Raw genomic sequence first — 17,347 nt, forward strand, 5'->3', positions numbered from 1 at the left:
GATCTGTATAGAGACATGTTTCCCAGTGATATCAATGTCTTGTTTCTTTTTGCTGGAATCAGTGCTGCAGAGGTCGCCTTCTACTGTATTAGTATATCTTTGAAAACAGATGTGCAAGAACTGAATGGTGATCGGTTGGAGCAATTGATGAGTAGATTTGGCGGATTCGACCTTGTTGTCGGTAGCATCTCGTGTAACAATCTTGATGGAAGCAATAAACATCATCATGATGAACTAGAAGATTTTTATTGGTGCATTTTCTTGCAATGACTGCTACGACAGCTGTCTCTTCTGCTGTTCCAATATATCCCATTCTTTTCAAATCATGGAACGATTTAGTTAACAGTAAAACTGGTCATCCTCAACTTTTAGAATACTGTAACAAATGTTACCCTATATATCCAGAGTGCAAATAATGACTTGTTCATGGATTTATGATGATGATGATTGGCTTACTTTGTATTCCATGTATTTAAAAGTATTAACATAAAGTGATATTCAGATATCTTATTTCAAAATTATGTTAATTCATAGAAGAATAAATTGAATTTTCGAAAATAAATTGAACTTGAAATAGATAGAATTGTATTCAAAGTTATGGCAAGCATAATAATGATAAAAATTCAAATGTCTCAACAAATTATTAGCATAAATATTTCTAAATTAATCAAGTTGACACAATTTAGAGAAATGATGTAAGCTTTTGTCTGGAAGATCTCAAACGTTGTCAAAATGCTTGTAGATGTGAAGTTTCTCTCAAACTGTTAAAATCTTAAGAGGGTTCAATTGCCAGATGCCTAATATCAACCTGCATTTGAGCCGCATTTTCAGGTTTTCAACTCCAATCCTTCCTTTGGTTACAAGATGCCCTTTGCGGGTTTTCACCTTGACCCCCCTTTTTTCTTCTTTTTTCTCTCTTTTTTTTTCTTTTTCTCTTTTTTTTTTTTTCTTTTTCTCTTCAAGCATAATATTTCTTGATAGAATCTGAGTTTATTGGATTTCTCAGAATTTTTCCATCCATTTCTGCCAAGATCAACGCTCCTCCGGAAAAGGCCTTTTTCACAACGTATGGCCCTTCCCAATTAGGCATCCATTTCCCACGGAAATCTTTATGTATAGGAAAAATCTTTTTTAGTACTAGATCACCCTCTTGGAATTCTCTTGGATGTACTTTTTTTTCATGAGACTTCATCATCCGTTTCTGATACATCTGTCCATGGCAAATAGCTTTCAATCTTTTCTCCTCAATAAGGTTCAATTGATCAAATCTAGCTTGGATCCATTCAGATTCATCCAATTTTATTTCTCTCAATATTTGAAGCGATGGAATCTCAACTTCAATTGGTAAGACTGCTTTCATCCCGTAGACTAAAGAAAAAGGCGTTGCCCTAGTAGATGTTCGAACAGTAGTTCGGTATGCGTATAGAGCAAAAGGTAACTTCTCGTGCCAATCTTTGTAAGTTTCAGTGGTCTTTGTAATGATTCTCTTGATGTTCTTATTTGCTGCTTCAACTGCCCCATTCATCTTTGGACGATACGCCACTGAGTTTGCATGTTTGATCTTAAACTGTGCACAAAGTTCGGTCATCATTTTGTTGTTCAGGTTCAGAGCATTATCTGTAATGATCCTTTCTGGTAGGCCATACCGGCAAACTATCTCTTTCTTTATGAATTTGCAGACTGTGGACCTCTTAATATTGGCATATGAAGCAGCTTCAACCCATTTGGTAAAATAATCAATTGCCACAAGGATGAAACAATGTCCATTCGATGCTTTTGGTATGATTGCTCCAATGACATATATTCCCCACATAGAAAACGGCCAGGGTGCTGTCATTACATGTAAAGGAGATGGGGGTATATGAATTTTGTCTGCATATATCTGACATTTATGACATTTCCTTGCATAATCAATGCAATCTGTGTGCATGGTAGCCCAATAGTATCCATATCTCATTATTTTTCTGGCCATGGAAAGACCATTTGCATGTGTTCCACATATTCCACTGTGTACTTCTTCAATGATGCTTTTAGCTTCGCTGGTATTTAAACATCTCAATAGCATTTGATCATTGCTTCTTCTATACATAATCTCTCCATCAAGAAAATATCCAGCAGCCATTCTTCTCAAGGTTCTTTTATCAATTTCCGATGCATTTGGTGGATAACTTTGATTTTTGATATATTGCAGAATATCATGATACCATGGTTTACCATCTACCTCTTCTTCCACACTATAACAATGTGCAGGAATTTCATATACTTGCATTTGGATTGGCATCATATCAACTTTCTTAGTTGCTTGAAACATAGCAGCTAATGTAGCCAAAGCATCTGCCATTTGATTTTATTCTCTAGGGAGATAATTAAAGGTGACTTTCTCAAATTCTTTCACTAATTTGAGGGTAAAATTTCGATATTCCAACAATTTGGGATCTTTTGTTTCCCATTCTCCTCTCAATTAATACACCACTAATGATGAATCTCCATATATTTTGAGACATTTGATTTTTCTTTCTATAGCTGCTTTCAATCCCATGACACAAGCTTCATATTCCGCCATTTATTGGTGCAAAAGAACTCCAGTCTACTTGTAAAGGGATAATAAATATTTTCTGGAGAAATTAACAATGCCCCGATTCCTCGTCCCAAAGCATTAGATGCTCCATCAAAGTAAAGCTTCCAAGTTGCAAATGCATTATTTGTTCTGACTTCTTCATTCATGGATATGCACAACAAATCTTCATCGGGAAAATTGAAACTCAAAGGCTGATAATCATTTGATACACGACTGGCCAGAAAATCAGCTATTATACTTCCTTTTATTTCTTTTTGGTTGACATATACAATATCAAACTCAGATAATAACATCTGCCATCTAGCCATTCTGCCTGTCAAAGCTGGTGATTCCATTAAGAATTTCAAAGGATCAAGTTTTGATATCAACCAAGTAGTATGGTATAACATATATTGTCTGAGTCTTCGAGTAGTCCACACCAAGGCACAACATAATTTTTGTATTGGTGGATATCGAATTTCACAATCAGTAAATTTCTTACTCAGATAATAAATAGCTTTTTCTTTCCTTCCAGATTCATCATGCTGTCCCAGTACACATCCCATTGAATTTTCAAAGACCGTCAAGTAGAGAATTAACGGTCTATCAAGCGTTGGTGATACTAAAATTGGGGCATTGGATAAATATTTCTTAATAATATCCAAAGTTTCTTGACATTCTTCATTCCAGACTTCAGGATTATTCTTTCGAAGTAATTTGAACACTGGATCACATTTGTCAGTTAATTGAGAAATGAACCGAGATATATAATTTTATCTTCCCAAAAAGCCTCAAACTTCTTTTTTTGTATTGGGTGGTGGAAGATCTTGAATTGCTTTTACTTTATCTGGATCAATCTCGATTCCTTTTTTGCTGACCACAAATCCCAAAAGTTTCCCAGAAGTTACCCCAAAAGTGCATTTCACGGGGTTGAGCTTTAATTGATACTTCCTCAATCTCTGGAAAAGCTTTCTCAGATTTTTAATATGTTCTTCTTCAGTTCAGGATTTGGCAATCATGTCATCTACATATACTTCAATCTCTTTGTGCATCATGTCATGAAACAAAGTTACTATGGCTCTTTGATACGTTGCCCCTGCATTTTTCAATCCAAATGGCATCACTTTATAACAGAATGTGCCCCACATGGTTACAAATGTTGTTTTTCCATGTCTTCAAGATTCATTTTTATCTGATTATATCCTGAAAAGCCATCCATAAATGAAAACCATGCATGTCTTGCAGTATTGTCTACCAATGTGTCTATGTGGGGTAATGGAAAGCTATCTTTCGGACTAGCTTTGTTGAGATCTCTGTAATCCACACACATTCGAACTTTCCCATTTTTCTTTGGTACGGGAACAATGTTGGCTACCCATTCTGGGTATTTAGATGCCTGTAGGAAACCTGTATTGATCTGTTTCATCACTTCTTCTTTGATTTGCAACAACATTTCTGGCCTCATTCGTCTGAGCTTTTGTTGGACCGGTTTATATTCTGGATTGATTGGAAGCTTGTGTATCACTATATCTGTGCTTAAACCAGGCATATCTTGATAAGACCAGGAAAAGATATCTTTGAACTCTTGAAGAAGATTTATCAATTCTTGTTTTATCTGGATTGTCAGAGTAGTACCAATTTTCACCTCTTTTATTTCTTCATCTGTTCCCAAATTCACAGTCTCAATCTCTTCTTTGTGGGGTAGAATTTGTTTGTCTTCTTTTTCTACCAATCTTAATAGTTCAGTAGGAACATCACATTCCAGTTCATCCTCACACCCATTGATTTCTTCCATACATATGGGTTGCTCTAAATTTATCTCTTGATTAAATTTAGGAATAAACATGCTATTAACATGGTGACACCTGCAAATTTAAGTCGGACATATTTCCGAAAGAATATAGTAAATTTATGAAATAAATAAATGTAAAAATGTAAGAAAATGTAAAGAATGATTGCCATCTGAAAATTTTAAAGAAAATTTCTTATATTTATCATAATTTCCTTTACAAGATAACAAAAAGTTTTCATATTTTTGAGCTAAACATAAAGATTAGTTCTGAATATTACTCTGCGTTAATATTAAAAACTATAGGAAGATCTTCAGTGGTCCAATTGTTGAGTGTTTCTCCAGGAAAACATGGGCGAATCCTATCCAAGTATTTGCCAGTCTTGTTGTCATTCATGATCATGTTGATAAATAATCCATTCATAGCTTCTTCAAATATGCTTTGATCTTTCATCAACTTTTCTTTTTTAAAGGCCTCAACAAGCTATTGTTCTACATTAATTTTTCCCCTGATCTGAATGTGGTCTTCAACTGTGGGAAAAACATGTGTTCCCAAAGGATTTCTTTCCCTTTCAACCTTGCCTTTCTGTCTTCACATCTTCTTTTCATCTCTTTGTTCTTTTGCTGAAAATTGGGCTTAAACCCAAGCCCAAAACGATCTTTCTTCGTCTTTATACTTACAGGAACTAAAATCCCTTGAAGATTCTTTCCTAAACCTTTCCCAGCTTTAGCTCCGATGCCTAAAGTTTGTCGTACCGTCATCTTGGTGCAATCAGATAATCTGGGATATGGAATTTTGCTTCCTTCTGTAATAAAGGTTGCATTGACAAATTCAAGAGCTCGGAAAGAGCATTCAAGTGCATCATCATTGGTTTCAATATATGGAACATCACTTGTTATAGACGCAATGATTTCTTCTTCAGCTCCTACGCATATTAGTTGTCCATCAACAACAAATTTCAATTTCTGATGTAATGAAGAATGAACGGCTCCTGCTGAATGAATCCATGGCCTCCCTAATAAACAATTATATGTAGGGTGGATGTCCATCACCACAAAGTCAATATTGTACACGACTGGTCCAATTAACAACGGTATTTCCATTTTCCCGAGCACCTCTTTTTGAGTACCATCAAAGGCTCGCACTACATTCTGATAACTCTTCATGTGTGATTGATCCACATGCATTCTTTGAAGTGTGACTAGAGGCATCAAGTTGAGAGCGGATCCATTGTCAATCAATACTCCTGGCAACACATGACCATGACAATGTGTCGTGATGTTCAAAGCTTTTACTGACCCCATTCCGCCTTCCTGTATTTCATCATCCGTGAACGTTATGTAATTGTCAGCGGCTATATGTCCCACAATTCTGTCAAGTTTATTGAGGGATATATCCTCAGGGATAAATGTTTGATTGAGCATTTTCATCAAAGCATTTCTATGTGCTTCTGAATTCATCAATAGATCAAGAATTGAAATTCTCGCTAATTGTTTGTGTAGTTGTTCAACCACACTATACTCACTATGTTTCAGGAATTTCAAAAATTTTTGGGCTTGTTTTTATGTCACAGGCTCATTGAATGCTGGAGGGGATTCATCATCAAATACCTTCTTCTGAGGTATTGGTCATGGCTTTTCCTTTTGCTTTCACTTGTTCTGAAGCATTGGATGTTTCGGGAGAGTAACATCTCCCACTTCTTGTAAAGAACCCGACTTCACTTTGGTCAATTGAGTATACCATTTTAAAGCTGGTCCTGTCAAACTATCTTGAAAGCAATGAATTAACAATTTCTCGTCTTTCACATATCCTGCCATTCTGCGACAAAACATAGTAATGTGGGATGAAGGGCATGTGGTACCGTCATATTTATCAAATTCGGGAGCTTTGAACTTGATGGGGAGGATTAGGTCTGGAACCAAACTCAATTCACTAGCGTCAAACCCATAGAATGATTCAGTTATTTCCACGGATTTCATTCGTTCCTCTAATCTCTTGATCTGTCTGGTTAATTCTTCATTTACTTTTTCTTTCTCATTCAGCTCATTCAAATCTGGGATTAAATGCTCAGTATTAAGATCCCCTATTTTCACATCTGATATAAGCGGATTTTTGCTTGAAGATGCAGGATCCACTTGTCGATTTTCATGTGGTTTGGCTTCTTGAAATGCTGATGTGCGAGCATTAATTTGTATAGGTGTAGTACCAGAGTGATAAATTGGTTCTGGTGGAAAACCTAGAGGATACATAGGTTCTTGGTCGAAAGATACAGGATTTTCATGCATTTTTCCAATGATAGCCTGCCTTTTAAACATGTCCTCTATTTTCTGCATCATACTGTCTTGTGAATTTGCAACACTGGCTTTAATTTTCTCCAGCTTCATTCTCATTTCTGCTTGTTCTTTATTATGATGTTCCTCAATACGTTGTATTTTATCATCCATAATTCTCTTAGTAGCTTGTCTAGTACCGTAGTGATGTTGTATTTCTCTTTTGGCCAGAATAACTGCGATTGAAAAATCTTTTGATATTATTTTTTCCAAATTTTAATTAATGAATTTTATCTTAATAATAAAAATTATACATAAAGAAAATCATGAAATGAATAATGAATGTATGGAAAATGCATGTATGCAAAAAGGTATTGATCCCAAAAAGTTAACTGTCATAGAACAACTTTCATCGGCATACAAAAGTTTCTTTATAATAGTTCATAAATACAGATAAGGCGTAGCTTTCCTATTAAGCTCTATAATTTCTTTCATTAACCATGACACCTTCTTTCCGCACTTAGAAACTGGATCAATGTGATGCTCAATTATTTTGGCTTCAACAGCTAGTTCCCCAACATATCTAGCAACTTCGCTCATTTGTACCATGGCCTCGAACACCATATTACTTCTTTCTTCACTTCTTTCAACATAGAAATCAGTTGACTTTTTCCATTGTTCATTCGTTCCTTCAAGAGTTTGCTCTAACTCAGTGATTCTGACTTGACAATTGTACAGAATTTTTTCAAGATCTCTAATGCGTATTCGCAGTGAAGCACTTTCCTCATTACTTTCTTTGAGATCATTAGGTCCTAGACGAACCTTTTCTTGAAATAATGATTCTTCAAGTTGCAAAATGTAAGCGTTAAACTCTGAGTTTTTGTTTCTAGACTGATCCAGATCTTCTTCAAGTTTTGTTCGTGCTTCTTGAGTTCTTTGATTAATCTTCTGGTTTTGAACATTCTTGTTTCTGCATCTTTGTATCCAATTGCTAGCCACCTCTTGCTCTACCTCAATTTTGGTGTTGAAATTCTTTCTTTCCAACTCCCATTTTCCTTTTTCAATATTGAACTCTTCAATCTTTTGGCCCCTGACTTCAAGTTCAGCAATCAGCTGGTTCATTTCAGATTCAAATCCCTTGAACATGATATTTTTCTCACCTTCAAATTTATTAAAGATGTCATTCTTCAATTCTTCTAAATCTTTGGCTTGATCCCTTTCTCTTTGTATTTCATTCATGATCTCGCGGTGTTCAGCCTTGTGTTTTATAATTCGCTCTCTTCTGTCAACCTCAAAATCTTCCATTTTTTGCTTTCCTTTCTCAAGGCTTTTGAGTAGACGGCTATTCTTTCCTTTCAGATCTTCAACTTGACTTTTCTCGATGTTCAATTCTCTGCTTATCTGTACTGTTGATTGGCTTGGTCCTGATGCTTTCCGGGATTTATATAACTCTTGGTAATTTTTCTTTAATGCCCTAAATTCACCATCAACTTTTTCTTTGTTTTCTCTCAACATTGCACATTGTGATGAATGAAAGTCAATATCAACACCCAACATAGCTTTATCTCGTCTCATTTGCTCTAATTCTCTTGACCAGGCTTCTCTTTCTGCTTCAAACTCAGCTCTCAGGATTTCAATCTCTGATGGAACCACCTTAATGCGATCTTCCATAGAGATATCCTCATTTTGATCTGGTAGAGGAATATTTTCATTTTTCCTGACATATCTCCATTCCTCATAATCAGGAGTTAGCATTTCTTTTGCTGCTTTAGCTCGGATACAAAAAGTTGTTTTCCAAGCTGTAACGGCTTCCATGATATTTCTTTTATAATTTTTGCTGTGAAATGCGAACTCGGATGAATGTAATCCAGCGGTGACAGGTACAAATTGACGACCTTCATACTGTCTTATGACCAAAAGTGGTGCATATCCATCTCCTCCCCATAATCCGAGCAGTATTATCCAATTGTAATCACCACATTTGTAAAAGAATTCCCTTTGGATTTACCACGGGGCTCGCCAAACAACGTCATTACTTTGCAGATTTCGAAAAGCATTAATCCACATATCTTTCTTAATTTCTTTCGGCCATTCTTGCTCCAGAAATTCTTTTAATGGTGAGTAATCCGTATTAAAGCGTCGGTATGAAACCTTTTCTGTCTTCCAGAAATGGCTACGGACCCAAACATATAACAACTGGGTACACCCTGAGAATCGTCCACCTCCTAGCTTTCTACAAGCATTTAACGATCTGAAGGTCTCTGCTAGAATTACAAAAGTAGGATTAATCTTTTTCGGTAGCTGTTCAAACAAATCTACCACTGCAGCTTCAACATATCCCAATACTTTTGGGAAGATGACCATACCATACATACCCAGAGCAAATAGATCGAATCGTACTTTAGTATCTGGATGGCTCTGAATAAGTTCTTTAATGTTGGTCCAAGCAATGCCTTCGCTTTCACCTTTTTGTTTTGTACGAGATGCCACCCATTCTTCTCGTACCCCGACAATCTTTTCTAATTTAACTCGAAAGGGTTGAGTTTTAATTGACTTTGAATAGATTCGATTCTCCAAAGCCCCTTCGATATGTAGCAAAGTTGTGTACTCTTCAATAGTAGGGACCAAGTCCTCCTTATTGAGAGTGAAGCAATTGTACCCTGGATTCCAGAATTGAACTAGGGCTCTGAGTAATTCATCATCAACTTCGACATAGAGCAAATATAGGATGTCTACGTAAGTCTGATAAAACTGCAATTTTTTGTTTGAATCCCAACTTTCTCAAATGCTTCGCAAATCTTGCATATCATTTCTTTTTAGCGAAACTGGAGCATAACTGGCCAAGTCAGATACATAATCATCCTGCAGACTGTCTCCTTTTTGTCTTTGTAAGTCCTCATCCCACTGTCTTACTTCTGAGTTTAGAATTATTTGATTTGAACACTTTTTATCCATGGATGAAGGCTTTCCAATGAGACAATTAACACGAGGATCAATTCCTTTTATCCTGTATGATGCTATGCAAACAGAAAAGATAAAGAACACACAAAAAGAAATGAATTAGTTTACATAATAAAGAAATTTAATAATAACATTTACCTAAATATTTTTATTTAAACATTCTTTTTCATAATTTAAATAATTTAAATATACATGTAATTTAATCAGAAAAAAAAATTAACAGGAAAATTAGAATTCATTTCTCCTGTGTGTACACCTATTTTGGACAAAATTTTGGCATGACTTCGGATCGGAAGAGTTTCTAGGGTTTATTATATGCAGGGTTTCAGATCTAAGAATAAAGGTACCCGAATTGTCCTTGTTAGTGCCCCCTTGGGTTGCTAACCCTCAATCCTAGTCCATCACAGACTAAAATGGATCGAGTTTAATTCGAGGGGATACATTTATCTATGCCTGACACGGAGAATAAATTCTCACAAAGACATAGAGCATATGAACCCCGAAAGTTACTTGCTAGGTCTGACACGGAGAATAAATTCTCACGAAGACGTCGCTTTCACTCCCACTTAAAAGGGACAAACTCAATTATAGAGCTTATGTTATGCAATGCAAGTATTGTGTGTGAGGAGAAATGTTCAAACCTTTGACAGAAAAATAAATAATGAAATAAAATACTTGTAAATAAAATGAAATATTAATAATATATATAAATACTATAAAAATAATATGTATATATAAAAAAAGAATTATAAATTAAATATATGAAATTTTAATTTATAATTAATAGAGACAATTTATAATTGATTTTTAAAAGTTTAACCAGGTCCCCAGCGGAGTCGCCAAGCTGTCGTAACCGGTTTTCGTCCGGGTACAAAAAATTTATTTGGCGGAAAAATTGATGTGAATAAATGGTTTTTGAAAATAATTTGGGAGTCGCCATCGGCCTTTTGGGTCAGGTAGGTCGAATACCTAAAAATTATTTTTTTTAAAAGAGTTTTAAGAAAACATCAATTAAAAAAATGAATTGATCTGCGTTTATAACCAAAAATTCGTTCTTTTTAATAATAAAAAATGATTCGTGGTCGGTTACGTTTAGGGAAGGATTAGCACCCCTACAACGCCCAAAATTGGTACTTTTTAATTATAAATTGTCTCTATTATTAAAATTTAAAAAATTCAAAATATATTTAATTTATAATCCTATTATTTCAAAATTATATAAAAAATATTTATTTATTTAAAAATATCGGAAAAGGACTTCTAGGTGCCTTAAGACAGTTATTTTCTTTGATATTAATAAATATTAATTTAAATAAAATTAAATAATAATTTTTATAATATTTAATTTTAAAATACCAGAATAGGACATCCAGTTGTATTAAGACTGCCCTTTTCTTCGATAAAAAATATTAAAATAATTTATTAAAAAATATAAATTATTATTTATTATATATATTTATGACTATATAATAATAATAAAAATATTTAAATATATAAACAATTAAAACAATAAAAATACAATTAGAACGATATATTTAAAAGCAGTAAAATAAATGAAAACATTTAAAATTAGTGACTAAATTATAGTAAAATTAAAATTAAAAACCTAATTCATAATTAATCAAAATTATAGGGATTAAACATGCTATTTTATTATTTTATTAATTTAGTGACTAAAATAAAACTATATAAAATTCGGATATTAGATTAAAATAAATTAAAACATACTATTCATATTAAAATATTAATTATTAAAATTAAAGGATTAAATCTGTTATTTACCCTAAATATATTATTTTAATATAAAGGACTAAAATAAATAAAATTAAAATTAAAGATCTGAATTAAAAGGATTATAAACTCGATTTAGTGACTAAAATATAAAGTTTACAAACTAGGCTGACTTCGGACGGGATTTAACAATTAAAAAATTGCACAAATAGTCCTTCCCGAAACGACGTCGTTCGGGAAGGCCTATTTAAGGTCTGAAACGGCTGGCCCTTCATTTCTCAGTTTCTCATCTCTCTCTCTTCTCTGAGAGAGAATTTTCTCTCTCGCTTCTGTCTAAAACAGAGAGAAGCCGGCCGGCCGGCAACCGTCCGCCGGCGTTCTTCCGCCGCCGGCCACCGTCTTCGGTGGCCGGAATAAAAATTTTTTATACTAAAACATAGATCGGACGGTCCTAATGACGGTTCCGATTGCATTTTCTTTTAAATGGCTCCCGATCAGAGCAAATCTAAGAAATATACCTTCGGTTTTCGAAGGTTTTGATGAGGTCCGACGGTCGTGGCTTCCTCGGTAAGCTTCTCTTCTTTCTATTTTTCTCTGTTTTTTTTTCTCTGTTTCTTTGCTGGTTTATTGGGTTGTTGCTTTCTGTTTTCATATTTTTTTTGCTCTTGGTTTTCTGTCTCTCTGGCTCTGTTCTTTTTTTTTCTTTGCAGGTTGGGTGATGGCTTTATAGCCATCACCGGCGCTCGTCTCGGACCGGTCCGAAGGGTGGAGTTCGGTGAGTCACCGGACTCCCAGTGGTGACTCACCGTTGGGATGACATGTGTGCGGCTGGAGTGGCAGCGAGGCTGAAGCAGTGCCGCGTGGTCTTCTGGAATCTACGGCGGCGTTGGGACGTGTCCCTAGGGTTTCCTCTGGCAAACTGTGGACCGTTGGATCAAACCAGATCCAACGGCTGAAATTGAAAGGCAGCTGAGATGATGCTGAAACCCTAAGAGGGTTTAGGGTTTGTTATTAGGTTTGGGCCAGTCTGTTTGGGCCAGAATTGGGCTCCGGGTATTGGGTATTGTAATCTGGGCCTGGTTGTAATAATAATATTAATAATAATAAAAATATATAATAAATAATATAATAATAATAATAATAAAACCGGGACAAAAATTTAGTGTCTACACTTAGAATTTTGGAATAAAAAATCACTTAAAAAATTCATAAATCCATTCTTTTCCTGATAGAGAAAGGCAAAATTATGTTCGATTGATCACTACTATTGTGCTTTCAGAGGTGCGAAACAAACGCGCTAAATGCTGAACGGTTCAGCATTCAGCGCTGAATAATTTCATTAAGAGACAAACAAACAACCCCTTAATATAGCTCGAATGAAATGAAACTGGTTCATGCCTATGATCTTGGAGGATCTAAATGTTTCTCTGCTGCCTTCGCATTGACCAAAGGTCTCTTCAAAGAAGTTCCAACTGATTTATGTACCAAGGGTCCCTTATTGCTCTTGCTGGAATTAGTACCAGTCTGATGTTTTTTTTATCTTATCATCTGAAACGACAATGAAGAACAAAGTTTAATGGCATTGACATGACTAATGAGAAATTAATAAAACTATAAAAGTTACACACAAAAAAGTTTCGATCCCAACATTTTAAAGTTATTTTACAATCATATTTTGTTTAAATAATTTTGTAATCTTTATAAAATTTCATATTAAATGACGTGTTTTAAATATAAATATAAATTTACGATATACAATTATCATTGGTTTGGAAACCAAAAACTTTAATTTTTCATAAAGTTTGTTTCTATTTGAGAAGATTTCTTATTTAACAAGGATAGATTTGATACACTTTAATGAAGTCTCTCTCGGAGGTAAGCATTGATGTTGGAAGTGGTAGCTCAAGTTCTTCCTCAATATGTCATGTCTTGTTATCAATTACCGAAAACCCTTTTGAAAGAGATTATTGAAATTATGCGTTAATATTGGTGGACAGGGAAATCAAATAGAAGGGGTTGGTCGCTTGTGTCCTGAAAAGACATTTGTAAGTCAAAGAGGGTGGATGGTCTAGGTTTCAGAAACATCAAATCGTTCAATCTTGCGATGTTAGGAAAGTAGTTATTGCACTTTATTAATGAACCTGAATTATTGTTTGCTTGGATGTTTTGAGCTAAGTATTACCTGGACGGTGATCTTTTACATGCCAAACTTGGATGCAAGAGTTCTTATGCATGGAAAGGTCTCTATAAGACTTTACAGGCCTTATCATCGGCTTTCTTTTGGAGAGTGAGATGTAATAGCGAAACTCGTCTGTTTCACGACAACTAGGGAGGCACAAAGCCAATAACCCTTGCAGGTACCTACAACATCCCGTACTTACGGGATTTCAGATGCGGAGACTTCATGCATAAGGATCAGCCGTTGTGGAGACAGGACAAGGTATACGAGTTTTTTACAATCAGGATGTGGAACAGATTCTTCAAACTCCAATAGAGTCTTGCTTCTCCGACTGTATAGTGTGGGGGAACCATGATTCGGGTATGTATTTTATTCGCTCCGCTTACTGGTGGCTCCAGGGGCCAACTCACACAAATGAAGCGATTTCATCTCTTTGGCGAACTGTAGCAAAGATAAGAGTTCTTCCTAAGGTACGTACCTTTGCTTGGAGGTTGGCACGAGAGGCTCTACCGGTCAGTAGTAAAATACAAGTGGTTGGACTAGACAATGGGATTTGTCCTTTCTGTAAGATAGATATTGAGACCATGGTCCATGTGTTTCGGGATTGTTCCTTTGCGAAGGAAGTCATCAGGGTTGCATATCTATCAGGTACGTTCCTCAACTCCATTTCTACTTCTCCTTTATTATGGTTGGAATCAGCTCCTGCTACGCTTGGACTTCATGACTTTGCAGAATTTCTAGTTCTATTATGGAATGTTTGGAATGGACGGAATTCCTTGGTGCATGATCGTCGTTTAAAGCCTGCTTGGGCCATTGTTTCCAATTCAAAGGTGTTGCATTCTGATTTTCTCAAGGCCCGACACATACCCTACTCTAATGTGCCACAGGTTTATACTCTAAACCATTGGAGGCTACCGACTAGTAACACTATAAAGATAAATGCAGATGGTGCTTACAATCCAATAACTAAGATTACAGCAGTGTGTGTAGTTGCCTGTGATGCCTCTGGTTCCGTCCTTGGAAGTCTAGCTATTACTTCGGGTGGTATTTATAAAGCAGGTTTAGATGAGCTTCATAGCCTTGCTGCAATTTTTAACCTAGCTTTGGAGGAGGGATTGCGATACATTATTATTGAGATGGATTCCACTATGGTAATTAATCTATACAACAATACGAGTAGAGTGAATTCTGTGATTGGTGTTCATATGCAACCTATTAGTGACAATTGTAATAGTTTTAATAGTTGTATTGTTACATATGTTCTTAGGGAAGAAAATAAGGTTGCTCATATGTTAGATAAACGCGCCCTCGATTGTAATGCTTCCTTTTTCTTTGAGGCTGAGTTTCTGAGTTTATTGCAACTGTTGTAACGAACGATTTGCTTCCAGATTTATTAATGAATTTGGACACTTTTTTCCCCTTATAGGACCTCAAAATTGCGTTGGTAGAGGGGGGTTTTTAATGAGGCCCGCCTTTCTGTCAATAAAAAATAAATTGTCTAATAAAGTTTACTTGTTCGACAAGTAAGGACTTTATAAAAATAATTCGAAAAATAGCATTCTGAAAGATACTTTAATAGAGAAACAAGTAAAGATGAATAACTAAAGAAAATTTGGGTTTCAAACCCTATCAAGAACGTGATGTTTATTTGAAGATTTTTTGTGTCAAATTCGATTAACGATTTTAATTTTTTGTCGTTTTTTCAAAGAGTTTTATTGTATATTTGAGAACACTTGCATATAAGTTTATTAAAAAAGTATTATAAGTGTGTAATCAAAATTTAATTTCAAGGATAAAAACAGATTTTCAATAGAAAATATATAGAATAATTTTAAAATTTTTAGAAGTGATTGTCCCCCCGTTCTCATCTTAATCCATTCCTGACCACGAGCAATGGGAGCTAGAAATTGCATTACATCCTGGATCATTGTTGTACAACATCGACAAACCAACATAAAGATATTGTCAAGTATCAAAAAAAAAATTCACATCATCAATTTCATAATTTTGTTATTTTACTCAATTAATATTATGACAATTTTTTAAAGTAATACTAGTCTTTGTGGGATATGCTACTTCATGCACTAATTTACATACATTTTATTACTTGGTAGGCGGTAGTGTATGATTGCATTTTGTTGTTACATTATTCGAAGCATCATTGACACAACTGTACTAGCAACTTGCCGTCGATGAATTTTGAGTTGGAGTTTTCAGTTGTTGTTTAGAATTCTCCAAATTCAATTTTGAAGACGATATATACACATCTTCTTGATACAAGTCTTTCGTGAAGTGCACAACTTGTTGTTCGAGCCAGACGATCTCCTCCTCGAGGACCGCCACTTCGGCTAAAAGCTCCAATGTCTACAATATCAAAATCCAACATTCGAATGACCATCTCATTCCTTCAAGTTCGGTTATTGAAGGGGGAAAAAAACAATGGCGAATTACTAACTGAAGGAGGGAGATAGGGAGGAAGACGAGGTAAAGCTCCCAAAGGTCTATTAAAAGCTCTCTCCAAAGCTCTATGAATATTTTCTTCTTGTCTAAGCTTCTTCTTCAGTTTATCAACCTGGTAAAATTTGAAGCTTTGAATCAATAAAAGAGATGAGAAAACGAAATCCAGAACCTGTAACACTCTGGGAGAAGAAATCTATACATCTTGTTGAAGGGCCATTTTCCGGGAAAATCCACCTTGAAAGATGCCTACTTTTTCATGCTTCAGTGGAACTTTCTTGGCTCTGGTATTCATGTTTTAAAACTCTGGTACCTTATCTGCAACAAAAACCAAATTGAAAGCTTCACCAACAAAAGGAAAACAGAGAACTGGTCAGATTCAGACCTTTATGAGAGAGGGAGGAGGAAGATGTAGACAAAAATACGGGTTAATGGAATGTATGTATTTCCATGTTTAATGCATATTTCATTCTTCCATACCTATTTTATTCAAATATTTGAATTTTAATCCATTAGAGATGATACATATGGCGATAAATAAATATTCCCCTGTCATTTGGGTATTTATGAATTAATTTTTTTTATATGAAAAATAAAATTCCATTTATTGAATATACTAAAATCAAAGTATTTCTTGAATTTTTGTTATGAACGAAATGGACGCTCCACCCATAATCAAGTGATGGCGACTCTAAAACTGAAATCATTTATACCTTTTAATTTAATTTGGGGTAAATTATCAATTTGATCATCCATTTATTTTCATTTTTTGTTTTAGTTATTCAATTGTTTTTTTAAATCACGTCTAATGTTATATTTCATTTTTGTTTTGCTAACTCCTCATTAGGTGTGACCGCTTATTTACTGAAAATAGTGATGTGGCATAGTACAATAACTATTTTAGTCCATAAAATTTATACATTGAATCAATCTGGTCATCGTTATAATTTGAAAGAGTACGTTAGGTTTGACAATTTTTGTTAAGTCAAAGATCAAAACTAACGACAAATTATCAAAACATAAACGAAATGTAACGCTAGATATGATTTTAAAAAATAATTAGATAACCAAAATAGAAATAAAAAATAAATAAATGACCAAATATTTAGTTTATCCTTTAATTTGTTCCTTTCAAATCAATATAAAAATTTAATTAATTAAATATAATCAGAGTTTTATCTTCTCCGGACAATATATTTTTAAATAATAATAAAATATTATAAATATTACTAATGTTATTTTTTGCTATTTTACGGAACTTTACTTTTTTTTTTTTGTTAATTCTTTAAATAAATTTTAGCAATTTAATTAAAAAAAATGGTACACAACATACATGCGACATATTGAAAAAAAATATAAGGTTTTCTATTAAACTTAAAATTATGAACAAAACCATATAATG

The 17,347-nt window shown here is 34.5% G+C and overlaps 1 protein-coding gene across 1 annotated transcript; it reads right to left on the minus strand.

Annotated features, from left to right (window-relative positions):
• Positions 1 to 15,663: 15,663 nt before the first annotated feature.
• LOC120138283 lies at positions 15,664 to 16,340 on the minus strand. Its single transcript, XM_039153799.1, has 3 exons — positions 16,148 to 16,340; positions 15,944 to 16,060; positions 15,664 to 15,852 (listed from the first exon to the last, which is right to left on the minus strand). The coding sequence occupies exons 1-3, from the start codon at positions 16,238 to 16,240 to the stop codon at positions 15,664 to 15,666; spliced, it is 399 nt and encodes a 132-aa protein (XP_039009730.1). The 5' UTR covers positions 16,241 to 16,340.
• Between the last annotated feature and the right edge of the window lie 1,007 nt (positions 16,341 to 17,347).

The sequence above is a fragment of the Hibiscus syriacus genome, unplaced genomic scaffold (assembly GCF_006381635.1).
Source record: "Hibiscus syriacus cultivar Baekdansim isolate YM2019G1 unplaced genomic scaffold, ASM638163v2 tig00110683_pilon, whole genome shotgun sequence".
Lineage (NCBI taxonomy): Eukaryota > Viridiplantae > Streptophyta > Magnoliopsida > Malvales > Malvaceae > Hibiscus > Hibiscus syriacus.